At 54.7% G+C, this 26,864-nt stretch overlaps 1 protein-coding gene across 1 annotated transcript; it reads right to left on the bottom strand.

The window, feature by feature from the left end:
* Positions 1-791: 791 nt before the first annotated feature.
* Positions 792-16,790, bottom strand: RRP1 (ribosomal RNA processing 1). Its single transcript, XM_082625928.1, has 13 exons — positions 16,576-16,790; positions 15,289-15,371; positions 13,828-13,885; positions 12,038-12,123; positions 10,507-10,568; positions 7,998-8,127; positions 7,846-7,910; positions 7,501-7,637; positions 4,653-4,741; positions 3,890-3,987; positions 3,704-3,723; positions 2,689-2,799; positions 792-1,312 (listed from the first exon to the last, which is right to left on the bottom strand). The coding sequence occupies exons 1-13, from the start codon at positions 16,706-16,708 to the stop codon at positions 1,086-1,088; spliced, it is 1,299 nt and encodes a 432-aa protein (XP_082482054.1). The 5' UTR covers positions 16,709-16,790; the 3' UTR covers positions 792-1,085.
* Positions 16,791-26,864: the final 10,074 nt, after the last annotated feature.

Raw genomic sequence — 26,864 nt, 5'->3', positions numbered from 1 at the left:
AGGCTGTCTTCCGGGTTATAGTCCTCAGTCTGGCTCAAATAAAACTCTTTTCTATTCCTATCGTAGATTGTTTACTGATTATTTTTGGCAATGGGGAAAGGCACTTAAACTTTAAGGGACGTAGACTCTGGGACTTGTCACTACCCTCCCCACTCCTGCACCCCACCAGCCCCACCCACCTCACAGCTGGACCAAAATGGGGTCCCCGGGCGTCTACTCCAGGGGGTCCGTGCTCACACACGGCTGGGCTTTGGAAACTGAGGTTCAGCTCCAGCCTCTACGGGTCCCCCCCAGGCTGGGCCTGTCGCCGGGCTGCACACACCTCGGCCCAGCAGAGGCCGGCCTGGCTGACTGAGGCGGCACGCACCTGTCACCCGGGCAGCCCTCGCCATGGCCACAGCCCTGCCTGGGAGCCACCGGAGCCCACACAGCACTACGTCCCGTTTCTATTTTCCATCTAACTGGGACTCGGGCCAAGGGCTGAAACGGCATCCAAAGGAGCCGAGGGGAGGCGTGCGGACGCCCACGGGGACCTCAGATCCAGCTCCGCCTCAGTCACGGACAAGGGGTGGGCAGGGAACCGACCCTCCTGCCCAGGCAACGGGGTCGTGGCCCACAGCACCGGTTCACAGTCAGCTCCCAGCCCGAGCTGATAAAGTGCACGTCCGGACGATGCTGGTAACCCTCGGCCTCATCTTGCCGAGCATGTCTGAGGACCGCGTCAACACGCTTCGGATGCAAAACACAAACACCCCCAGAGAACCCGCATAAACGCACCAGGGCAGGACTGGTTTGCAGGCACCGCGTGGCACTTTATTTACGGACATCCAGCGGGCAGCCGGTCCCCTGCCCAGGGAGGGCGCCTGCAGGGAGGCTCCAGTCCCGGGGGTCCGCCGGCCTGACCGAGGTCAGCACAGCCGCAGCACTTTCTGGGACGCAGGCGCTAAGTGAGGGCCCAACCCCCTTCAGTCCTGACCTCTGCCACTTCCCGACACAGTAAGTCGGGGAGCAGTCGGTGTCCAGAGTCTCGGGAACCCAGCCTGACTGTCCCGTCCCCTCATCCGTCCCGGAGCGCCTGGCGGACATCACTTCTGGCCCTCCAGGGCCCGCTTCCTTTTCGCCTTTGGCGCCTGGCCACCGGCCGCCTTCGCTCTGGCGCCCGCCCAAGGCCGCCGCCGCCTCCTGGGGGCCCCTCTCCTGCCACGGTCCCCGGGCTGCTCCCGGGGCACGGCGGGGTCAGCCCCTGCGCTCCGGCGCCGCCTCGCGGATGCCGGGCTCGGGTCTGGACACGAGGCCTCCTCTGCAGCTCTCCCTGAAATGGCAAGGCCTAGTAAACGAGGCGTCGAGAAGGCCGCTCCAACTGCTGTGATGCCGACTGAGGTGCCAGCCCCAGGGCGGCAGAGGACACACAGTGCTCAGCAGAGGCACCGACGGCCTCGGGAGTGGACCCGCGGCGGCCCCACAGAGGCCTGTGCCAGCGAGGCTGTGAGTTCCACGGCTGTCAGACAGGGAAACCTACTCGGGCTCCTGACGCCAGGGAGGCTGACCGGGTGGTGGGCCTTAGGACGACCGGCACGAGGACAGAAGAAGAAAGGGAACTGGGCAAAGGCAGGACATCTGGGGCGCGCGGGCCCAGGCTCAGTGCACATGGGGCCAGAGGGTACGCTGGTCAGAAGGGGCAGCTGGGAAAGCAGGGCCGGGCCTCTCAGTCAACGTGACAGCCAACAGTCAGCGTCCAGGGCCCAGCCTGGCGTGAGTATGTGAGCCAGTCCACGCCTGCTAAGCGGCCCTGGCGTGAAACGAGCTGGACAGGGTTGGCCCAGGCAGGAGCAGGGGTGAATGGAGAGACCCTTCAAAGGGCGCACCCCCAGGACTTGGGGCCAGTTGACCACACACGGATGACACAGGAGGGGTCTAGGTGGGGGGTGGAGCCACCACCTCTCCCTCTTCTGTGTCCCCTTCCAGCCAGGGGTGCCTCTGGCTCCTGCCCCGCTCGGTGCTGTGGGCACAGCCCATCCCACTGCAGGGGGCAGCCCCAGTGGTCTACAGTGGGTACAGGGCTGGGGGTGTGCTAGAAGCGCACGACAGCCCTTAGCGAGGTCAGTCACCGTTCTAACCACAGGCCTGTGGACAAGCTGGGGGAGGGAGGGGAGAGAAGGAAGCGGGGAGGGGGAGGAAGGGGGAGGGGAGGGAAGACGGGAGAGGGGGAGGGGGAGGGGAGGGAAGACAGGAGAGGGGGAGGGGAGGGAAGACAGGAGATGGGGAGGGGGGAGGGGAAGGGGGAAGGGAGACGGGAGACGGGGAAGCCTCTAAAATCAAGGAGGAGAGCGCAGCGAGGTTAGGGGCTCCCTGGAGGACGCCAGGGGAGGTGCAAGTGGAGGCACGGACCAGGTCAGATCAAAGATGGAAAAGGGTCAAGAAGAAGCACCAGACCAGAGCCACAGGGAAGGAGAGTGGGGAACACAGGGAGTGGCCCAGGGGCCAGGCAGCAGAGACAGCCCCCGAGCAGCGGGGCGTCGGGGCCAGGGCACCACATCTCCAGGACACAGGGGCAGTGGGCGCTGCGGAGCAGCAGGCTGGGGAGGGGGAATCACGCCTGGAAACAGGCCTCAGTCACAGGCGACATGAGCGTGGAGGACAGAACGCAGGTAACGAAGCCCCAGCCAGCAGCCCGCCCGCCAGGCCTACCTATCTTGCTCTGCAGCTGGGATTCATACAAGCGCTTCTTCATCCTCACCCGTCTCCCACCCCGTGGATTCCTGTAGGCTTTTTCTGGGATGTCGTCCTCAGGGAAGAGGCCTAAAGACCAAGGCGGGCCATCAGGAGGCTGTGGGCTGAGAGGCTACGGTCTGTGCGTCCACTGCCACCAGCACCACGGCCGCGAGCTGCGGGCAAGGAGGCCCCGGCCGGACTCCGCCACAGCTGCGGGCAGCTCCCTGGGCAGCAACAGACGGCGCCCGAAAGAGCCGGTTCCTGGAGCGCTGGGACACGTCTCGCTCCATCCTACAGACGCTTATGTTGGAAAGGGGCAGGTGACCGTCCTGGGTCCCGGTGGGTTTGAGTCACACAGGTGTGTGCGTCAGTCTAAGCCCACCAGATGCACCCAGTATTCGCGCGTTCCACTGAACGTACATTTCACCTAAAAAACACTACCCCAGCATGAAGTATTTGGGAGTACAACCTGACTGAGGGGTGGGCGGGGGGAGGCAGAAACACGGGAAAACAAGGCCACTAAACTGATGGCGGAACCGAGGTGGCGGACATGCAGGTATGCACTGTAACGTCCTTTACGACTCTGCCACGTGTCTAACATTTTTTATAATGAAATGTTGGGGGAAAAACGCTTACATCTTCTATCTTAAACCTTCTAGGAAACTGCCTTTCAGAACAAGCCACGCCGGCTCCACCAGCCACACACCGAGAAGTGGAGCTGGGCGCTGCAGCGCCAAGCAGCAGGGCGGCAGGCCTGGGCACTTACTGGAAATGCAGGTTCTTGGGTGCCAGGTCAGCCCCTCCCGCACACTCAGCCCTGAGATCCCCCGGGCTTCACTAGGACAAGGGCCGCTGAGGCCCGCAGCCTGCCTCCCCCAGAGAAACACCACCTCCGGCCTCTGTGCACCCATCCACGCTGTGCGAGAACACGCCACCCGATCCACTCCCAAGAGGACAAGATGCCGTCTAGGCCTGGCGGCTCAATGCTCACCTTCCGAGAGGGCCTGCAACCTGAAAGAACGAGAGACGGTCACCCGCCATGGCCTCTGGAGAAGGGGGAGCCGCCCCCGGGAAGCCCCTTCACGCCCAAGCTCTGAAGACAGCTGCCCTCCCACCTGGCTGAGGCCACCAGAGAGCAGAGGGGCGCGGACACAGCGGAGGGCCCGGGGCTACTCACTTCCGGATCACTTTGTAGAGGCGCTTCCGGTTCTGCGGAGGGGTGTCCTGGCGACTGGCCACCTCGAACAGTCTGTTGGCAACGGCCTCGTAGTCGAACTGTTTCACAGACAGATACCATGGAGGCCAAAGTCAGCCCCCCGCAGGTGCTCCCAGGATGGGAACCAACAGAGAGAAAGAGCACGAGGACCACACGCCAAGGCTGTGCCCCAAGGTCCCCCGCTGCTCCCCCCTCCCCCGCAAACGCCGTCCCCAGCACACACGGCAGATGCTCCAGGGCAGCGCCGCCCAGTGGATCACGAGGGGCCGCAAGGTGAGCCTCTGCACAACTGTAAACCCTCCGGGAGAAACGAGGAAAATTAACCTGATAAATTTAACCCAGGCTGCCTAAAATCTTAGTAATGTATCAAGGAATCAACTTCTGAAATGTATCAGGAAGGACCCTACGTGTCCAACTCGCCTGAAGTCACAGATCCTGTCCGCTGAGCTCTGACCCCCGACTCAGCACACGCCACCCTGGCGGCCCCACCGCCCTCGCCCTCGAGGCGAGCCGCAGGCAGACCTGGGGTGGCTGTCGAGCAGTGAAGCCGGAGCCCAGCCTCCCGGCACCCAGCCCCCAACTCCACTTTCAACAAATCTGCGCTTCTTTCTGCAGACGAGGCTCCGGGGCACCTGTGTTCCTCCAAGTCCCAGCTGGACGGACGCCATCCTGCTCTGCCTTCCAGAGGCCGGGAGCTCAGCCCACGTGGAGCCCGGCCACCCACCTGGAGGATGGTGCCGGCGCCGTCCTCCTCCTCCTCGTCGTCCCCCGCCTGCTCCTGGCCCGGGTCAGGCTCAGCCCCACTGACGGAGCCTAGAACGAAAGGGCCCCAGGGACTCAGACACGCCTGGTGCCGCAGGTGTCACGGGGCCCCAGCACCTGGGAACCAGAAGCCCTGCCTGCCAGGGCCCACACCTGGGCAGGGGAGCCCACAGCACGGGATAGCAGGGGCACTGACGGCCTCCCCCCGAGGGCTGCAGTGCCCACACTGGCCTGGAAACGAGGGAGCCGTCCCAGAGAAGGTGGGCCCGACCAGTCCAAAAAGTGAAACCAGGAGGGGATCATGAGTGGGCATCTTAGGCAGCAATCGCAGGGCCAGAAGTCCCAGGATGAGGAAGAAAGGTGGCTGGTGCAGCCACGGGGCAACCTGGATTGAGGGGCAACGGGAGATGAAGCTTCGGGTGAGGAAGCTTTCGCTGGCCAGACATCTGGGGCCCTGACATCACCACCTACAGAAGACAGGTTCGGTCAACAGGTGGCCGAGAGGCACAGGCATGTGTGGCACAGAATGAGGACAGCAAGGCTGCAGGCAGGCCCTAGGCCGCCATGGGCCCCTGGGTCAGCCTGTGCCGGCGCCTCGGGCTACTGAGGAAGAGGGGGAGGGGAAGGGAGGGCCAGGAAGGACGTCCAAGACGGCCGGACAGTGTGGCCGGGGTGCTGACCGACGAGAAAGCCCAGGGCCGCGCCAGCAAGGGCACGGGAGTCAGAGGCCACAGAAGTCAGCCCTTGCTTCTACCATCAAACTACCTTCCACGCGGGCACAGGACCGGCCAGTGGGGAAAGGACTGTCCCTTCAACAAACGGTGGGGGGGGGGGGCACTGGACATTCACATGCAGAGGAAGGAAGTTGGACCCTTACCTACCACCATATACTAAAATTAACTCAAAATGGATCAAAGACCTAAAGAAACAATAAAACTCAGAGGAAAACGTAGGGCAAAAACTTCAGATTGGATTTGGCCACGATTTCTTGGATATGATGCTGAAGGCACAGGTAACAAGAAAAATTAGACAAACCAGACTTGATAAGAACTTTAAATTTTGTGCATCAAAAGGGACTAGCAACAGAGTAAAAAGGCCACCCACAGAGCGGTAGAAGATAACGGAAAATCAGGTATCTGGGGAGGGGTTAATATCCAGGATATAGAAAGAACTCCTAAAACCCAACAACAAAAAAATCTGATTCAAAAATGGGCAAAGGACTTGAACAGACATTTCTCCAAAGATATATGGGCAGCCAATAAACACATGAAAAGGTGTTCCCAATAATCATTAGGGAAATGCAAATCAAAACCACGATGATACTACTTAGCACCTGTGAGGATGGCCACTACCAAAAAAAGACAACAACAAACACTGGTGAGGGTGTGGAGAAACTGGAACCCTTGTGCACTGCTGGGGGGAATGTAAAACAATGCAGCCGCTATGGAGAACAGTATGGCAGTTCCTAAAAAGTTAAACACAGAAGTACCATATGATCCAGCAATTCCACTTCTGGGTATAGACCAAAAAGAATTGAAAGCAGGGTCTCAAAACAGATATCTGTACACCCACGTTCATAGCAGCATTAACCACAACAGCTAAAACATGGAAGCAACCCAAGACTCCATCTACCGATGAATGGAGAACAAAATGCGAAATACATACGATGGAATATCATTAGGCCTCAGAAAGGAGGAACGTTCTGGCACGTGACACGGCGTGGATGAGCCCTGAAGGTGTCACGCTGAGTGAAATGAGACAGACACGAGCACAAGCACCGTCTGATCCTACTGACATGAACCACAGAGGCGTCAACAGCCAGGTTCACAGAGACAGGAGGCGGAACGCTGGGTGCCAGGAGCTGGGCTGGGCAGAGGGAGGAACGGGGAGTGTTGAACGGGGACAGCTTCACTTTGGGAAGGTGGAAAGTTCTGTGGATGGACAGCGGTGATGGCTGCACAAGTGCGTACGCACGGTCACAGTGGCAAACCTTACGTTACGTGTATTTTACCACGACAAAAGGCAACAGCAGAAAAGTCCTGAAGCTGGTGGACAACACACACCCCTGAAGCCACAGGACACAGTGCACAGGTCACCCGGAGGACAGTCACGAGACCAGCTGGCGTCCCATGAAGACCCACTTTAGCATCCAGGTGGACAGGCCAGACTGCACACCACTGATGCGGAGCCCACGGGCCCTGCCCCCAGGGGCTTCAGGGGGATGCTCACAAGTGCCACCTTCTACTCGTTCAGTCACCCACCCACCCACTCACTCATCCAGTGCGACCTAGCGGGCGCCTCCTCTGTGCCAGGTGCTGCTCCGAACACCCGGTACACAGCATGGTGAACGGTCCCCGTCCTGGCAGAGCTGACATCCGGTGGCGGAAGCCAGGCCAGAAAGATGAACAAGTGATTTATGTAACTTCAAGTGACTTACGCCAGAAAGTGAGAATCACCATGGAAACGCCCAGTGAGCGACGCAGGGTAGGGGCTGGGAGGCTGCACTTTAAACAGGGTGGTCGGGGTCGGGCCTGGAGGGACAGAGGGCAGAGACCCTGCCAGGGAGGGGAGAACAGGGCAGACGCCGAGCCCGGGAAGTCATGAGGACACGGACGGCCACGGGGCACGGGCTAGGGGAGTGAACACGTGTGCTTGTTCCCAAGGTGACCCTGGCTGCAGAGCTGAGAACAGACTCTGGTGGGGAGGGCAGAATCGAGGGGACGGGGCAGGAGACGAAGGCCGGGCTCCCGCAGAGCCACCGCGGGCTCAGAGCAGGACAGGCCCGTCGTCCCGATGAGCGCGGCCCTCACCTTCAGGGGGCTCCCTGGACGGCGTGTCCCCGTCCTGCTCCTCCTCCAGTTCCTTCATGAGATCCTCGATGGCCAGCGGGGCCTGTTCCACAATCGCCTCAAAGATGCCTCGGGTGATGTTGTGCAAAACCAGGGAGCTAAGGGGCAGCCGCACCACAGCCACCCGTCAGGCTGGACCCTCAGGGAAGAAACTCCGCCTCCCCGTGCCCGTCTCTCCTGACCCCAGCCCCTCAGCCCCGCTGGCCCCCCTGCTGGCCCGCCATGGGCACACAGCATTTCCTAAGGGCAGCCCCCCTTGGGGATTCAGTGGAACAGAAGAGGCGAGCAGGAGGGAACCACACTCACTCCTGAGTCTGGGCAGCGACCGTGCAGAAGGGCCCAATGAGCCTGAGGTTCTGGTCCGCCGTCAGCTGTGGGGACAGTGTGGGGGCTCGGTTCCTGGGCCTCAGGCACCCGAGCAGCCCGGCCGCCGCCCTCACCCTGCCGCCTACACCTACCTCGTGGGCGCCCACTTTGGTCAGCTCCTCCAGGAAGATCTCGATGAAGTGGCTCTTCACTCCGCTGGGGGCCTCGCTGTCGGGGTGCAGGATCTCCGTCATCAGCAGCTCCAGCAGCTGCTCGGTCCGTCTGGGGAAAGAAAAGGCAAGTCCAGCAGCAGCACGAGGGGCAACAAGGCGATGGGTTCACGCCGCCTGAGCCGGGGGCTCTGGCGGGACACAGTCACAGGCAGACGCCCCGTCCACCAACACAGGAAGACCCGATGACCTGGGTCTGTGCCGGCACAAAGGACCCCTGCGAGTATGGATCCACGGGCAACGGCCAGGACCACGACACACGGCAGGGCTGAACCTCGGCTATAGAGCAAGAGCCCACCGTGTCTGGTGTCCCTACTGTCCCCGCTGGGAACTGCATGGGGAGGCTCACCAGGACAGAGCAAACGCAAAGGGAGACGGAGGCCAGAGAAGGGGACGAGTTTGCCTCCCGGGTCCTGCTGGACCGGGCCCGTGGATGGTCACACGTCACATCAGACCTCACCCAGGCACGTGGGTCTCACCGGTCTCAGAGGCCTGGGGAATCCCAGATCAGAGAGCTCCAGAGACCGGTTGTTAGTGGCCCAGACGCACCTGAAACTCCTGGGTGCTCGTTAATATACAGATACCTGACCTGTAAAGCATGTATCCTTCAAAAAGCTCCCTGGACAATGCTGATGCTGGCTACACCGGGGTGTCTTCCACGGCTCAGCGGAAGGGAGGCAGGCCAGGGGCCAGGGACCTCCTCTGCCAGGCTGCTGACAACAGTCACGTTCACACAGACAAAAATGTTACACTTACAGCCTGCAACTCTTCAGAACGGAAAAGGGCTAGAAGAGCAGATACAGCGAGCAGGGCTGGTTATCCCAGGGCAGTGGGACGTTACCGGTTTCCTCAAAAGGATCTCTGCACTGAACTGCTGGTGACAACGAGGATGGAACTACCTTCATGGTAACAACCACGCCCCCAAAATTAACAGAAACAAAACCGTCCCTTTAACACTGAACCCCGCTTCAGTCACTAGCCACCCCCCAGATAACACAGTCCTAAATCCGGAAATGAGCGAGACTCCCGGCCTCAGGTCTTCATAGAACTTTAAGGATGAAAATCACTAAAAGAGGCCCCTTGCCCAAAATGTAGAGTTACCCACAGTCATTCTCAGCCTAGATCAGTAATTCCAGTGACTGCAGTCCAAATCCTGCTGACCTTTTATGGGGGCAGGGGGGCTGTTAGGCCAGGGACTAAGAGTTTAACTCTGCTATTCAGGAAGTGAGGAAGTCCTAGAGAATAACACGGCCGTAAGCTGCATTCTCTAGTCTGGCAGCTATTTTGACATCTGGGTCCTAGATTTATTATCCTTGGGCTTAAAAATAAACTCCTTTACCATCACTTTTTCATCACAAACCAATTCAAAATATACTGTTTCTAAGCCCTCTCCCCCAGTGCCCGCCCTCCCCAAATCATGCAGCATCAGGACAGTGATGTGAGATGTTTTTGACACATTCTCAGTAAAATAAATAAGCGTGTGCGACACCACTTGTGGACCATGCAATTAGGCAACACTTTAAAAGTATCAATAATTGTCGGGGAGTCCCCTGGTAGCCCAGTGGTTAGGATTCCGCGCTTTCACTGCCGTGGCCCGGGTTCAGTCACTGGTCGAGGAACTGAGATCCCACAAGCTGCACAGCGCAGCCATAAAAAAAATAGGTATATATATTTTTTAAAAAGTAATTGTCTGCTGGAGTTAAAATTGCTTTTCAGTGTTTATAAAAAGTTTCCTGAGTTCTTTATAATGAACATCCATCACTCTCATAAGTAGAAAAAAGGTTTTTTAAAAATTTTAGTTAATTCCAAAAACTTTAAAATGTAAATGCTCAGAAACCCACTTTCTGTTGTGATCTCAGACTGCCCCCGGGGGGTTTGGAAACCTGCTGCTGTAACCTGGATGCAGAGCCTCAGGCGAAGGAGCAGGTCCAGGCTGCAGGAGCCCCGCCCCTGCCTGGTCTCCAGGAGGGGTTGTGGGAGGAGCTAAGACGCCGCAGAGCCTAGCCCAGCCCGACCTGAGGATCCCCCCCAGCTGCCAGGTGCCAGGGCAGGCCTGAGGTGAGCCAGAAGACACAGGCCCTTACAGTTTGGAGGGACACACACAAGCACCGCTGTCAAAAATGTGAAGTCTGGACGGCTCAAGTATTCGTAGAGCTGAGAGCAATGACCGCTGATGAACGAGCTGAAGGTGCCACGTTTTACAAGAACAGCTGCTCAGCGGCGCCTCCTCTGGTGAGGGCTTAGTTCTGATCCAGTACGAACTCACCGTCAAGGCAGAAACAAACGTTCCCACGAACACGTGCTCAAACGTAATTTTAAAAATGCCTTTGTTTCCAGCACTAAGTCACCCTTCAACTGACAAATGAGTAGAGGAGAGACCCAGACCGGCCTGAGTGGCACAGGCTGCCGCAGGCCGCTCTGGGACACTGACCTCTCGTCCCATCCGCGTGTCTTCAGGGCCTTCAGTGACTCGTGCAGGACCATCCGCATGAGCTGTGGCACAGGAGGGGACCCCGTTAGTGGCACCACCCAGACCTCCCCTCTGCCCCGGGTCGTCTGGGCACCCCACTGCACATGGCAGGCCCTGGAGAGCTGCTGGGGACCTGGGCCTGCGGGAGGCACCCAGTCTCCCAATAGCAGCAGGACGTCGGGCTCACAGCAGGGACACGGGGAGTGACCACACACCACAATCGGCAGCTACGAAGGATGGGCTTGTTTCCAGAGTGAAAATGGGATGACGTGGAGCTCCCCCAGGAGAGCGGAGCCTCGGAAACACCAGGTCTGCGCCGGAGACTGTTTCCTCTGAGCCCCCTGAGCTTCTCCCCACCCGAGGGAGAAACCAGTTTCCTTCTCTGCCCACAATCCCCGGCACAGTGGCACAGTGGCTGACTGCCCGGTTTCCCCACCTGCCGGCATGAACCCAACAAGCCTGCAGGGGGGACCCGTAGTGGTGAAAGGCGACAGAGGACACCTGCGGTGCCGCCAGGAGGACCAGCCTCTAGAGCAGGGCTGCACTGCCAGACGTGGCCACAGGGGGGTCGTGGGAAACAGGCCGCAGACAGCAGCAGAACCCCCGACCTAAGGCCCAGCTCTGCATCCCGGGACACAGCCCCTGTGAATTATGAGCGGGCCTTCTGTAACCGTGCAGAGCCCAGCGCCCTGCCTGTCCACACGCCGTCCTCCTTCTCTCCTGAGCCCCACGCTCGCCCACCAGCTGTCCTCACTTTAGCACCTGACATCACACACGTGGTGACCGCATAACCCTGGACCGAGACGGAGCGGGTGGCCGGCCTGAGGGGCAGATCACGGGGACCTGTGCTCAGCGAGGCCCGGCTGCTGCCCATCCAGTGTCCGCATCGGGCCACCTGCTCTCAGACAGCAGCACTCATCTGGGGACTGTCCCCAGTCCCAGGGGACACCCGCGCAGTAACAAAGCTGCAGCTCAACAGGGGCCGCAGCAAGACACAGTCCAGTTTTTCCTGCATTTCTGAGCGCAGATCAATGACCTAAATTCACCAGAATGCAGCGCAGGAAAGGAGAAAGACAAGGAAGGTTCTGCACGCTATTATATAAACCGTCCCTGCCCAGAGAAAAACACCTTCCAAAGCTGGTCCCCCACGAGCAGACCCAGGGGGTCTCTGTCCAGGGCCCGAGCTCTAAGCTTTGCTTTCATGGCAGCAAAGCAGCAAGGGCTTCGCCACCGAGTCTCCCCCAGGGGCAACTGTGACCCTCCTCCCCTGAACTGACAGTGTGTGCAGAACCCCAGCACGTGCACCCCACGTGAGGCCGACGCTCCGCTCACGGCCCGACTAGGCTCACAGGGAACAGACCGCAGGGCGCTCGCCACCCAGCAGCCTTGGTCCTTGGCACTGCTGGGGCAGTGGGGGGCTCAGGGGCCGGGATGCTGGACGCCGTGCCCCAGCACCGCAGGGACCCCGGTGGGGAGCAGGCAGCTTCCTCACCAGGTAGAACTTGTCCAGGCGCAGCCTATCGATGCCCATCCACTCGCGGTTCATGGTTTGCCAGAATGTCTGAAGGAACAGGTGCTCTGGTGGAAAGAAAAGGCCAGAAGAGAGTCGGGGGGTGGGCAGGGGAAAGCGGCAGCTGCCTCGGGAGGGGAGGGGAGGGGAGAGACCGTGAAGAAGCCCTGTCAGGACGTCGCATGGCACCGGCCTCGGGGGTGCTGAGCCCCTGAGTGTGCTGAGCTGAGAGCGGTGCTATGGATTTGGCTTAAAAACGGGGCTTTTAGGAACCTTGGAAAGAAAAGCAAATCCCAGCTACAACCGCAAACTGAAGCCACATCCTCTGAAGATCAGGCAAAGAGCACTCGAAGCCCCCAGCACGAGAAGCAGCGCTCAGGCCGCTTCTCCCCACACAACCACTGCCACTGCCCCACCTCGGCTGGGGCTAAGGACCCTGCCCGGCACCCACGCCCTGCCCCAGCACTCGCCCCACTGAATCCACCGACCTGATCAAACACAAAACCCTGCCAATAACAGTATGTCAGAACCGGCGTGCTACGGGCTCAACCAGGTCCCCGGCCCACACCCTGATCCCTAACCCCCAGCCCCTCGGGATGTGACGTTATTCGGAGATGGTTAAGATAAAAGGTCACCGGGTGGTCCTAATCCCATCTGACCGTGTTGCTAAGAGGAGATCAGGACACAGACACACAGAGGGACGACCACGTGAGGACACAGGAGGAGACGGACGTCTGCACGACCAGGAGAGAGCCCTCGGGAGAGCCCAACCCTGCTGGCGCCCTGACCTCGGGACACAAAGGGCCCCCCACCTCTTCTTTTAATATTTATTTATTTATTATTTTGCTTGCACCGGCTCTCAGTTGCGGCGCTCGGGTTGTTCATTGTGGCATGTGGACTTCTTATTGCAGCACGTGGGATCTGACCAGGGACAGAACCCGAGCCCCCTGCCTTGGGAGCACGGAGTCGTACCCACTGGACCACCAGGGAAGTCCCCAGAGGGCACCTCTTATCTCCCACAGGACAGGCCTGCATTCACTACCTCATTCAAGCGTCACCAAGTGAACGCTCTGTACCTGGCCTTCTATTGAGCACAGAAATGCTTCTGAAGGTTCTTAGAAGGTAAAAGTTATAGAGAATGGATCTCCTCCAGTGATTACTCAAATGCAGTTAAGAGACTCTCCCGGATGGAGAAAGTAGTTACTGTAACTGCACACTCCCTGCTCTTGACTACTTTGCCAGCTTAAGCATAACTGAACTAAACCCACCCACACAGCTGGGGCACCACCAGCAACGGTCCCGGGGTCCATGCCAGCAATGCTGCCCAGCCCTAGCTGCCCTCGGAGCAGGGTAGGGGGTGTCGCAGATGCTAGCGCCCAGGCCCCACCCCCAGAGCTTGACCTAATGGGACCAGGGTCTAGACATCAGGATTTCTAAAGACACAACGGGCAGGCCGCAGGGATGAGAACGGTTGAAGTTGGTCAGAACGAGAACACAAGAGTCAGAAAGAGGCTCTGCAGGAACCCCACCACCATCAGGTGAGATCCAGTCAGACAGCTGCTGACACTACACCGCCTTCCCCTGCAATTCTGAAATATAAGGGTTAGCCCTCTAGACTCCTGAACTGCGTCTACTCTGGGCAAGTGAGCAAACACGTGCAGGACAAACAGAAGAGCATCTCCCACGTCAGCACCAGCAGACGCCAGCCGGGACGGGGCCCTCACTCCCGCTCTCAGAACGGGGGCTGGCGCGACCACGGCGGGGATACTCACGTGCATCTGTGCTCTGGAAAGCGTGGATGAGCTGGGAAATGGTCCTGCCAAGTTCTTCCTGTGCAGGAAACAGAACAAACGTGATCCTACAGCAACGAGCAACAGCAGCAAGGATCCTCGTCGCGGGATCTGGCTCCACGGGGCCTCGCAGCCCAGCGGGCTTGGGGTTTGCAAGTCTCACACTGGCCGCGAGAGGCCTCCCCTGAAGGCCAGGGCCCACAGGACCTCACAACAAGCAAGGGCAGGGACCGCCCGCATGACCGACGCTGAACCCTGAGCAACGGAGGCTGACAGGAAGGGGCGGGAGAGCAGGAGCCTGGGAGCACACAGCCACCTGGCCAGCAGAAAGGGGGCTGATGAGACCCCTGCAAGTTACCAGCTGCCTGCCTGTGTCACTGTGCCAGGCATCACCCGGTGCACTGGCTAAACAGACGATTCCAGAGCCTCCCCTGAGAGCTTCTAGTTTATCAGGCGTGGAATACAGTGCAGGAATCTGCATTTTAAATAAGTACCGTCACCACCCAGGTTATTTTGAACAGTAAACAATTGCCACTGGGAAACACTTCTAAAAAGGCTAGTATCTTAGGGCAGTGAAACTACTCTGTAAAATACCATAATGATGACGTACGTCATTGTACATTTATCCAAACCCACGGGCTGTACATCACCAAGAGTGAACCTTAAGGTAAGCTATGGACTCTGGGTGATGATCACGTGTCACATAGGTCCATGGATGGGGACAAAGGTCCTGCTCTGGTACGGGTGATAACTGGGGAGGCTGTGCTTGTGGGGGGTCAGGAGGCACATGAGGAACCTCAGTAGCTCCTCCTCTCATTTTGCTGTGAGCCCAAAACTGCTCTAAAGAATAAAGTCTGTTTTTCTAAAAAAGGCTAGCAGGGCTTCCCTGGTGGCGCAGTGGTTGAGAGTCCGCCCGCTGATGCAGGGGACGCGGGTTCGTGCCCCGGTCCGGGAAGATCCTACATGCCGCGGAGCGGCTGGGCCCGTGAGCCATGGCTGCTGAGCCTGCGCGTCTGGAGCCTGTGCTCCACAACGGGAGAGGCCACAACAGTGAGAGGCCCGCGTACTGCAAAAAAAAAAAAAAAAAAAAAAAAGGCTAGGAATAAAAATACTTGTCTCAGAAGACTTGAATTCCGTCCCCTGGTTTCCAGCATTTCAGCACTTATTTGCCATCTCTGACAAACACAGAACAGACAACCCGGTTTTCAGCCATGACGTACACTGGCATTCAACAGTGTTGCTGCGGTGCTCAACTCAGCAAGCGCAAGACTCACTCCAACCCAAGGCCCTGGCCCCTCCGGCCATTAAAGGCAAAAAAAGTAGCGAAGCTGTAAAACTTTGCCCAGCGTGTCTGCAGTAGTAAAATGAGGGTCGCCAACGTGCTCGCCTGTCCTCCCACTGTCACCGCTGCCCCAGCTCCTCTGTACCCTCCCAGGCACTCACCTGGAGGAGTGGCTTGTCCTGCATCCACATACAATAGAACAGCCCTTTCCACACCTTCAGCAGCTCGCCATGAGTGAAACCACCTGCACCAGAAACAGCAACACTCAGAACAGATGAACCCAACTTTTTAGTGCCAGAACACAGCCAGAGAAATGTGAACGCCTGAATTAGACCAAAGTCATCCTACTGTAAAGGTACCTGGCCCTCCCTCTCAAGCCATCCTCCCAGCTCAGAACCTGCTGGGCCTGTGGCTGGAAGGACTCCCCCAGATAACTGTCATTTCATTCATTCAATAAACATTTACCGAGAATCTACAAGTAACAGGCGCTGTACTCCATTTCTGTAGATTCAAAATTGAGTGAATCACCATTTCCTGGTCTGGATGGTGCCTACTCAGGTGAGTCTGTTGGCAACAATTCACCCGGCGTTACACCTGGGCTTTGTGCACTTTTCAAATTTTAAAATTACAAGTTACCTCATTCAGGGTCGTTATGAAGGCAGATACTGAACATATAAAATCACCCAACGAGTATGTACTGAGGTCCTAACTACGTGTCAGGCACCCTGTTCCAGAGCAGTGGTTCTCAGACAGCAACAGGAGCCCATCACCCAGAAGGTTTCTTAAAACGGATTTCTGGCCCACTTGTCAGAGTTTCTGATTCAGCAGTACGGGGATGGGACCCAAGGATCTGCATTTCTAACAAATGTCCAGGTGATGCCGAAGCTGCTGATGGGGGCCACGTTTTGAGACCCACATTCTGAGAATCACTTAGGAAGCATGTTCTCTGAGGACTGTACACTACGTGAAACTCAGACGACAGCCCAATAATTACACAAGAAAAAGACTACCAACAGTGATAAATGCCGCTCTGAGGAAAAAAACACAGGGTGCCCAAACAGTGAGTAGCAGGGATAGCGGGATATATGGGCTGATGCGGGGACCGGTTCCCAGAGGAAGGCAGGTCTTAACTGCGAAGAGGAAACAAGGGGCTGGGGAGGGGGAGCCTCCGCATAGGGACACGTGCCCACTGCAGCAGGAGGTGAGCGCCGCGCACCTTCAGGGCAGCCAAGGTGGGGAAGGGCCGGAGGGCCAAGCGCTCAGGCGGGAGCACGAGCGGGAAGCGAGGGACGAGTGGAAGCATTGCCGCGGGCCCCTCCCACTCGGCGCGACCACGTGGAGACTCCACGAGGTTGGGAGGTCCCCTAGCCCGGGTGGCCGCCCCGCGCCCCCCACCCGGCCCGTCAGCCGAGGCGCCCCCGCCCACATGCCGCCAACCCCGAGCCCACCTTCGGCCCGCTGAGTCCTGGCGACAATGTATTTCCGAAGTTTCCTCACCGCCCGGTCTCGGGTCACCTGCTCGTTCCCTGCCAGGCGCTGCGCCAGCTGGATTTCTGGCGGGAGCTGCACCCGCGGACCCATGGCAACCGCGCCGAGACCCCAGGGTATCAACCACCCCACCACTTCGCCTGGGCGCACGACGTGACGTCACAGACCGCGCCGGCTTCTCCCAGGCGCAGCGTGACATCACACGCCCGCGCCGGCCTCTCTTGGACTCAGCGTGACGTCATGCGCCCGCGCCGGCCTCGCCCGGGCCGCACGCCACCGCCCTCTAGTGGCCGGGCCTGGAATGACAAATCCATCTGGCTCTGCCTTGGCGGATAGTCAGTCACTCTGGACACAGGCAATTAAAAGGAGGTCATTAGCGTTTGCCCGCCTTTGGGGAGTGGGGGGCGGTGCCGTAGTTTCCCCCCGGCTGCTGAGGGAAGGCACTTCTTTAGCAAAGAACGCCAGCGAGCACAGGCAGAGGAAAGCCCCCAGTGAATCCAGTGAATGTTGGGTCAGCCAAGGTCATCACAAAATGCCACGACGCCGGGGAGGCGGGGGGGGGGGGTACGAGAGTATCGCCCCCGCCCGCAGTGTCCTGACGCCGTCGGCCGGTGCCCCACCTTGCGGCAGCATCACCCATGGGGCAGCCTCGTCCAGCCTGTAGGTCCGCGCCTGGCCTCTGGACACAGGAAGGCCGCGCACGGGGCATGAGGAGGGAATCGCGAACCCGATCTGGGACAGTCCGCATCGCTTCACAGTGTCATGAACGAAGGAATGGGTGAAGCATGTGTAAAGGAGGGGATGCAATATACAAATCTAGACCGGACTCTGATTTTTTAAAATAAGCTAAAAAATCATTTGGGGGACAACTGGAAAGCTTGCATAGAAACTAGAGGTTAGGTTATATTGCAGAATTATTGTTTGTTTTCTTAGGTATAACAATGGTGTTTATGTAGAATGGGCCTCAGCAGACTTTTTCTGTAAAGGGCCATGTGTCAGGCGGACCCAAGACGCCCAGATTCATTGATTCGCTAGGAAGACCCATGGCTATGATTTATTATGGCAAAAGGATTCAAGGCACAGGGAAAAGGCTTGTAGAGCGAGCTAACTTCCCAGCAAAGAGCTGTGACAACGCATTAAATGTCAGAAGGAGCTTGTTAGAGACCAGAGCCCAGGGTTTTTTGGGACTTCCCTGGTGGTCCAGTGGTTAAGACTCTGCGATTCCACTGTAGGAGGTGGTCTAAGCTCCCAGATGCTGAGCGGCACAGCCAAAATGTTAATTAAAAAAAAAAAAAGCGCCCAGTTTTTATTATGAGCTAGTCACAGACACACACGGAAACTCCGGACTCCCAGAAAGAGAACAGATGTTCAGCACACGCTGTGTTGTTTGTACAAACGGTTCAGACCCAGTGAGGCACTCTTATCACAGTTACGGTGATGGGGACCCTCCCCAAATCCACATTCCCAGGTGCCAGCTAAGGGCCAAACTCATAAGCAGGACTTTGTAAGGATAGCATGCAGGCCTTAGGTTAATGCTTCTCTGCACAGTAAATATTTTCAGCTTTGTGAGCCAAAACAACTGCTCCTTTAGTGCAAAAGCAGCTACAGGCAACATGCAAATGAATGTGTGTGGCTGTGTTCTAATAAAACTTTATTTACAAAAACAGGTGATGGGCCAGATTAGGCCCAATGATCATAGTTTGCCAACAAGTGATGGAGAAGAATGTCTCTATTTTTAGGAAATAACTGCAAAGTGTTTGGTGGGGGTGAAGTGTCATGTCAATAAATAGAGAAACAATCACACACAGGGCACACAAGCAAATACGGCAAAATGCTAACACTGTTTGACTCCAGTGGCGGGAATACAAGTGTTCATTGCCCCACTCGTCCAACTTTTTCTGTTTGAAAAAGCTATTTAAGTTCTTTCACCAGCAGTGGCGCTGTTGAACAGGACAAGATCCCTGCCTCACCAGCCACGTCTCAGCGGAGGTGCGGGGCAGTGAAATAACAAATCCATGTACTCCAGAGAGGAGGGCGCTACGTGCTTTTTCCTAAAGCAGGAAAAAGAAGACAACAAAGCCTAAGGAAAAGAGCAATGTTAATAGACATTCAGTGAATTTCTGACAGGGAGTTTCACCAAAAGAATGCAATGAAATGCACCAACATATACTTTAACAATATACCAATACTTGACAGCCTATACAGCTATTAGACACTGGCAGCTAATGAAAGATTTGTTGCATATTCAGTGTAACTAAAAAACACATGCTTTTGTTCAGACGAAGTAAAATTTATATTTTAAGGCAGGATGAGAAAATGAAGCATAAAATTCTCTCTGTCCGTTAGGGCCTTCTCACTCCCCCTTTGCTGGCAGTGTGCCTCCGCATTACACAATAACGGGTCTCCTCAAAGGTGGGAATGCCTGCTCCACCATAAAGATCAATTTTTTCCCCTTCTTCTGTTGCTGGCAGTGTACCTTCTTAGAAGAATAGTGTACTTTCCCAACTTCGTAGGGGGTCACGGTGACCTGCTGCTGGCTTTATACATGCTACCTGGACTATGTATCCTTGGTGAATTTTATTTAAAATGTCAGTACGTCAGTATACGACCACGCCTTCGACTTCTAACAGGCAGAACAGTCTTTCAGAATTTTCTGAAAGACTTCCTCCTGGGTTATAATCCTCAATTTGGCTCAAGTAAAATTCTTTTTTCTTCTTGTCAATTGAATTTTAATCGACAATTCTAAATGCAAAATTATCCTTCTTTAGGAGACTTTTCAAAGTCTGCTGTGCATCGCAGGCAAGAACCATCCGTGGATACTAAAATTAGTGGCAAAAGGATGATGACAGGCATGATGTTTGCACAGCCTCAAAAGTACTTATTGGTTACAATGGGGAAAATAGTAACTTTACAATGGAGAAACCCGGTAGACATGCCTTTACTGAAGATGGAGATCTACATCACCAGTGCAAGGCGTATGGACATCACATGCCCTTGAAATGATGCACTGAAAGGACAGCATCACTTTGGTGGTGTTCCTGCCCCAAACACACAACCTCCACCTGTTTAGGAGAAACATCAGACAAGCCCAAACTAGGATCTTCCTCAAAATAAACAATCCATACTCTTTAAATGTGTCAAGGTCATGAAAGACAAAGACTGGGGACCTGTCCCAGGTCGAAGCCGGCTCAGGAGACATTACCGGGAAGGACCACGTGGGAGGAGCCTGGGTCAGACAGAGGACTGTGGTGGGACAGCAGTGAAACGTGCGTGGATTCTGGACACGGGTTCATCACAGTGCATCTCAAGGCTCATTTCCTGCTTTTGGTAACTATGCTATGTTTAGGCTTGTATGAGACATTAACATTTAGGGAAACTGGACAAAGAGTTTACAAAACCTTTATAGTATTTTTGCAACCTAAAATTATTCCAGTATAAAAAGTTTTTAAAATTAGAAAAGCCAACACAGAAAGTCTGACAGGACTTGGGGAAGGATGTGTTTCCCCACTTCTACGCACATTGCACACCCTCCACCCCGTCCACCCCGAGGGCAGGGCTGTTCTCTGTCCTACTCATCTGCACCCAGGACGGTGCCTAGGAGGTGACAGTGTGTGGAACAGCTGTGACTAGCTCATTAGGTACCAATTAGCAATGACGTGTGCTCATGTCTTCCACAAATAACAAAGACCAGCATCTCTCATTTCCTGCAGCATCATGGGGATCCATTTCTCATCCTGAGGTTGTCCTGCTTGTTTTGTGTAGAAAAACCCCTGTTCGTGGATCCTGTGTGTTTTCCTAGGTCATGGTCTTTCAGCTCCAGGCTCAACTTGGTGAAGAAGTGTGGGCCCATCTTTGAAGCATAATTTTGCGTCTGTGCTAGGAAGCGTGTATGTGATGTGCTAGGGAGGTGACTCAGTTTCCCGGAGCTGCTGTAACCAAGTGCCCAAAACCGGTGGCTTAGAGCAATAGAAAGTGATTGTCTCCCAGTTCTAGAGGCCAGAAGTCTGAAATGCATGTGTCCACAGGGCCACGCTCCCTCCGGAGGCTCCAGAGGCGGGTCCTGCCTGCCTCTTCCTGCTTCTGGGGCTCCTGGTGATTCTGGGCCTGCGGCTGCATTGCACCACATCTGCCTCTGTCCTCACGTGGCCTCCCCCCCTGTAGCTCTGTCTTTACATGCTGTTCTTCTTGTCTGTCTCTCTGTGTCCTCTTGTTTCCTTATAAGGACACCAGTCACTGGACTTAGGGCCCGCCCTAATCCACTATTAACCTCATCTTAACTAGTTACATCTGCAAAGAACTTATTTCCAAATTAAGGTCACATTCTGAGGTTCTGGGTAGGTGTGCTTTTGGAGGACACTATTGAACTCGCTACAGAAAGTGTGAAGAAGATACAATAAGTAACAGTCCCTACCACCTAATGACGGCCTACGATGTGCGAGGACTTTATACATCGTAAAACAATCCTGCAAGGGAGGCGTGGCGTTTGCCCTTTTGTAGGTGAGCAAAGAGGCTTACAGGTTATGCTCTTGCCCAGAGTCTGAGAAAGACAAGACAAAGGTAACGCCCAGGCCAGCCCGTCTGCCCAGCACAGCCGTGAGTGCCCTACGTCCCGACCAGCACCACTTCACAGGTGGCAGGTGGTCCCCGTGGGCAGTTAGCAGCACGGCCCCAAGCAGAAGGGCCGCACCTGGTATAGCTCCGGTGCTGCCTTCTTGAAATTCTTAATACATTTTGAACAAGGGCCCAATGATTCCTTTTGCACATACATTAGACAGCCTGTCCACTGTCGTGGCCCGGCCACTCCCCCTCTGGGACCCCCACCACGTCCTCTGCGCAACCTGCTGCTCAGAGCGGCTCTCCAGACCCAAACCCATTCTCTCCATATTGTGTGCTTCTACCCCGGTATTTATCCCTCGACGGTTATTATAGAAAATCAGGGCAATAAAAAAAGTTAGGGGAGGAAACCAATCATGGTCTTATGGCCTAAAAGAAAAATTTCTGACAGATCTGTTCTTTATTTTCTGTGCATAAGATTTGTATTAATTATATGTTAATATATTATAGTACTCACACTATATTGACAGTTTTGAAACTGCTTTTCAATAACATATCTAGCATTTTCCCACAATATTAATTTCTCAAGAATATGCAATATTCCAGAATAAACCTTTCTTCTAAAAGCAAAAAGGCCTTTAAATAAAACTTTGGGAAAATACTGAAAATCACAGAAAGTTGTTAAATACCCATTCCCCACCCCATAGTGATGGCTACTGTTAACACCGGTGAATATCCGTCAATCCCGCAGGTGCCTGGACCCCACCGAACCCCAGGGACTCGGAATCTCCAGGGAAAAGGGCTGGGAACTCAGCATTTCAACAAGCACCCAGTGCTGCCAACATCAGGGCCCTAGCAGACACGCTTTTGTAAACACTTCTTCCCAAGTACACAGGGCTCCTTGCTACAGACGGAGGCTGGGCATGGAGGCGGCTTCTAAATTCTGGGATGGACATTTTTATAGATAAATCTTCTGTCCATCCATTATATTACTTTTCCTTAAAATAAATTCCTGGCATTGACTGCTTTGTTCTTTTTGGCCACACCACATGGCATGTGGGATCTTAGCTCCCCGACCAGAGATTGACCCTACAGCCCCTGCATTGGAAGTGAGGAGTCTTAACCACTGGCCACCAGGGAAGTCCCTTTTAGATTTTTTTTTTTTTTGATGTGGACCATTTTTAAAGTCTTTATTGAATTGTTACAATATTGCTTCTGTTTTATGTTTTGGTTTTTTGGCCTTGAGGCATGTGGGATCTTAGCTCCCCGACCAGGGATCGAACCCGCACCCCCTGCATTGGAAGGCGAAGTCTTAACCACTGGACCACCAGGGAAGTCCCTCAATTGCTTTAATTTGCAGTTTTGTTTTTGATTTACAGAAGTGTGTAAGTGTATCTGAGCAGGACCCTTCGGGGCCTTGCCAGGACAGGCTGTCCCCCCAGCGTCCTCTGCCTGCCTCCTGTCTGTAGAAAAACTTTAGCCAAAGAATAAACTTAATCAGAGAAGAGACAACATGGAGAAGCAAAGGAAAGCTGTCAAACAAGACAAAATAATATAGTTTAGGTATTAAAGACAAGGACCTGGGACTTCCCTGGTGGCACAGTGGTTAAGAATCCGCCTGCCAGTTCAGGGGACACAGGTTCGATCCCTGGTCCAGGAAGATATCACACGCCGCAGAGCAACTAAGCCTGCGTGCCACAACAACTGAGCCTGCGCTCTAGAGCCCACGAGCCACAACTACTGAGCCCGTGTGCCTAGAGCCCATGCTCCACAACAAGAGAAGCTACCGCAATGAGAAGCCCACGCACTGCAATGAAGAGTAGCCCCCACTCGCCGCAACTAGAGGAAGCCCGCGCACAGCAACGAAGACCCAACGCAGCCAAAAATAAATAATAAATAAATAAGTAAAATTTTAAGTTATAGAAGTATAATAATAAAAAAAAGTACTTTAAGAAAGAAAAAGACAAGGACCTTTTGGGACTTCCCTGGCGGTCCAGTGGTTAGGACTTGGCACTTTCACTGCCAGGGACTGGGTGCAATCCCTAGTCAGGGAACTAAGAGCTCGCAAGCCTTGTGGTATGAAAAAAAAAAAAAGAAGTTAAGGACCTTTAGTTCCTCCTCAAAGTCTGTAGATAATATTCTGAGCCATGTCCTTTGAGCCATTTTGCAGATACTGAAATCCCCACCAGATGGAAGAAGTTAATTACATGATGACAAGACTATAGCCGTGACATGAACTGCTGGTCCATCTTACACAATTCCAAGAACTGGCCTCAAGGGGATGGGAACAAACCGATTCTGGAACTGAAGATTAACTGTACTTAAAACAATCGAAGGACACTGATCACGTCACCGCATGAGTAATTTCAAGATGACTATCAGAGCTGACTGTGCTCTACTGTGTGTAGCTCCCCCCAACCCGGGCCTGTGTACGCCTGAAATGCCCCTTTAGAATCTCTTGTTGGGCTTCCCTGGTGGCGCAGTGGTTGAGAGTCTGCCTGCCGATGCAGGGGACGCGGGTTCGTGCCCCGGTCCAGGATGATCCCACATGCTACGGAGCGGCTGGGCCCGTGAGCCATGGCCGCTGAGCCTGCGCGTCCGGAGCCTGTGCTCCACAACGGGAGAGGCCGCAGTGGTGAGAGGCCCGCGTACTGCAAAAAAAAAAAAAAAAAGTCTCTTGTCCCCTGATCAGCAAGAGGGAGTTGGTTCTTTGGGGCATGAGTCCACCTTCCCCCCAGGACTGCCAGCTTCCTCAATAAAGCTGCCTTTCCTCTTACCCAACACCTGGCTCTTAGTATTGTATTCCTGAGTGACAAGCAGCCGAACATGAGTTCCGTAACATAAGGAGTGAAATATTCATTTAATGCCTCCTGTGTGACAGGTACGGAGGCAGGGAACAGTCCCAGTGCTGCCTGTCTGTCTGCTGGGGACCTGGACAAGGGTCCTTAGGTCATCAGGAGACACAGAGAGAACAGCTGGATGGCCGAGGACAGGTCAACAGATGCACCCAGAGAGTCACCTGCCCCCACGTGGGTCCCGGCCTTTCCCTTCTGATTCTTCCGATGCTTCTAAGCTTAGAAGATCCTTTGCCTACATGAGTTTCTAGCAACGGCTCTTCAGGATATACATCTGTTCCCTCCCTTGAGTCGTCCCAATTTCTGCACCTCCTTCCAGCTTTCAGAGGGGGCTCAGGGCTGTCTCTGCTCGGGTTGGCTGCTTCAAGGGGCCTGGCTCGGAGGTAAAGCCACTGTCCGCTTTGCTTCCAGCTTGGCCAGGCAGCCAGGCCTGTGATGGATCCTGATGCAGGAGGCTGGGCAGCAATGTGCCCACGTGGGGCACCTATTTTTAGGTTTACCTCCACTGATATTTCCCTTGTTATTGAAGACGAATAGGTCAATGTAATAAATGCTTACTTGTTTAAATGTTTCATCTTTTTCTTTTTTTTCTCCCCCCACCCAAAGGGTCTCTTGGGCTAGAATTTAATTAGCAACAAATTCTGGTGATGAAATTTTTGCAGTATGAAACACAAGCAACTGAATAGAATGGTACACAGGTGTATGAGTCACCTGCCTAAGCGTGCCAACAGGGAAACACACAAGCCAGGCTGTGAGGAGAACAGAATACGCCGCTTGGGCATGTGGACTATTTTGAGCTGTAGGCAATCAGGAGCTAGCAGGCTCAGGAAACACTATGACCTCTTCCTTAACTACCTAAAAGAATTGAGATAGGGGGCCTGTACCAGAAGAAGAGCTATTACCAGAGATAACTTTTTTATCTGAAAGACTTCCCTGCACAGCAGGGCAAACATTAATGACCAAACTCAGCTCTCTGTATTGCCCCGTGAAGGGCCCTCCTCCCCTTCGGAGCCCCAGGCCCCCATCCCATTCCTTGAGGCATATAAGCCTCAATTGCCAGGCTCGCCCTTGGTCTCATATCTTTGGGGCTCCTATATGTAAGAAATTAAATTTGGTTTTCTCCTGTTAATCTGTCTTATATCAATTTAATTATTAGTCCAGCCAAAGCATCCAGAAGGGAAGAAGGGAAAACGTCTGCAGCTCTACAGCTGTCTTGCTGGGGTAGAAGGGACCAGGCGACACTGAGAAAAAAAAAAAACAAAAAACACCTTGGCTTCTACTGACTCTGGGAAAATCAGAGATCACAAGTGAAACCCCAAAATTGCTTGAATTTAAAATTTTGATCCTTCTGAATATAGGGATTTCAAATTGAAGTGAATGGCCTCAGGACTCTATATGGGGAGACGGGATACTAGGTCTCTTCCCCTGGCTCTAGTAGGATAAAAAGCTGTGTCGTCAAGGAATGAGATGAATGTCAACATTTTTCCAGGGCATTTGGGTAGAAAAAGTAATGCTAATTATGGGTTAGACTTCTGTTAGTATAGTAATTATAGGCAATGATTGTGGTAACATCATCAACTCACCCTAGGGCTCAGACACTGTCCCAAGCATTTTATGCTCATTAATTCACTTAGTGCTTCATTTAAGCACAGAGAGGTTCAGCAGTTACTCCTATGCCACACAGCAGGTACAAGGAAAGGGTGGATCAGCATTCAAGAGTTTGACCTTCAGAGCTCGCCTTCCATGGCAGCTGGAAAACATGTCTGGACCCAAACCTGCAGCAATAAAGCAACACTGACTTCATAAGGCAGCATGAGGCAATGACTATACAGACGGACAATGGCCAGACCATGTACATGTGACAAGAGACCCACCACGTGTGCAACCACCATCCAGCAGCCAAACCACAGCCTCTGCAGCCATTGGCCCAGAATGTCAGGAGGTGGCTGTGACAGTCATCTTCCCTAATTTTTGCCCCATCCCGCTTCTAACTCAGGACAGCCAGAGAAGGCCAAATATGCCCCTGAAAGCAATCAAACAGGACGCCCAGCTTATAGTGAGCCTGCCCACAGCCTCCCTGGGCCCAAAGGCTCCATCAGGACACAGCTAAGCTTTCCTTTTTTCTAGTATAAGCCGCCCCCTCCTCTGCCTGCCTCTGAGTCTCTGTCAAAACCCAAGTGACGGTGGTGGATCCCCTGCTACAGCCAGCTCTGAAGAAACAAGCCTTTCCACAGGTGTTACCCTCCTAGTTCTAAAATGTGAGCACCTGCAGACCCAGGTCCAGCAGGCACAGAGGGTCAGGCATAAGGAGACGCCTCAAGGTGCCCCCCCCACCCCCCGCCACCACCCCGAGCTTCAGGATGACAAATGCCACAGAACTGCCTGCCTTGCCCTTCTAGGTCATTATTTTCTGAGGCTTTGTTTTTGACACAGAGGAGTTTTCCATTTGTATGGGGTCAAATCTGTCTCTCATTCATTCATTTATTCAGTTATGAATTGTGAGAGTCTTGAAACCCAGCCCTGTGACTGGTTTATAATGAACACTCATGCCCGGGTGTCTGTTCTTGTTTTTCCCTCTTGTCCTAGCCCATACCTGTTTGATCACATTTTTGCCTAATGAGTAAGGAGTAGCGAAGGTCAGGGGCTTGGAGCCACAGTGTTCCAATAAGCATCACTGTTTATGTGCTGTTCTGAGTCATCTTCCAGTGCAAGATGACCTTTACAGAGTATGCTGACACAGACTCGGGAGTCGCAGACCACCAGACCAACGACACGTAGATGGCAGGTGATTCAGATGATTCACCCCAGCTCTCTGTTCTTCCCCTTTAAAAACGGCTAAC

Source organism: Mesoplodon mirus, assembly GCF_964341445.2.
Source record: "Mesoplodon mirus genome assembly, chromosome: 6".
In the NCBI taxonomy this organism is placed as follows: Eukaryota; Metazoa; Chordata; class Mammalia; order Artiodactyla; family Ziphiidae; genus Mesoplodon; species Mesoplodon mirus.
This window is presented reverse-complemented; position numbering and strand designations above follow the sequence as displayed.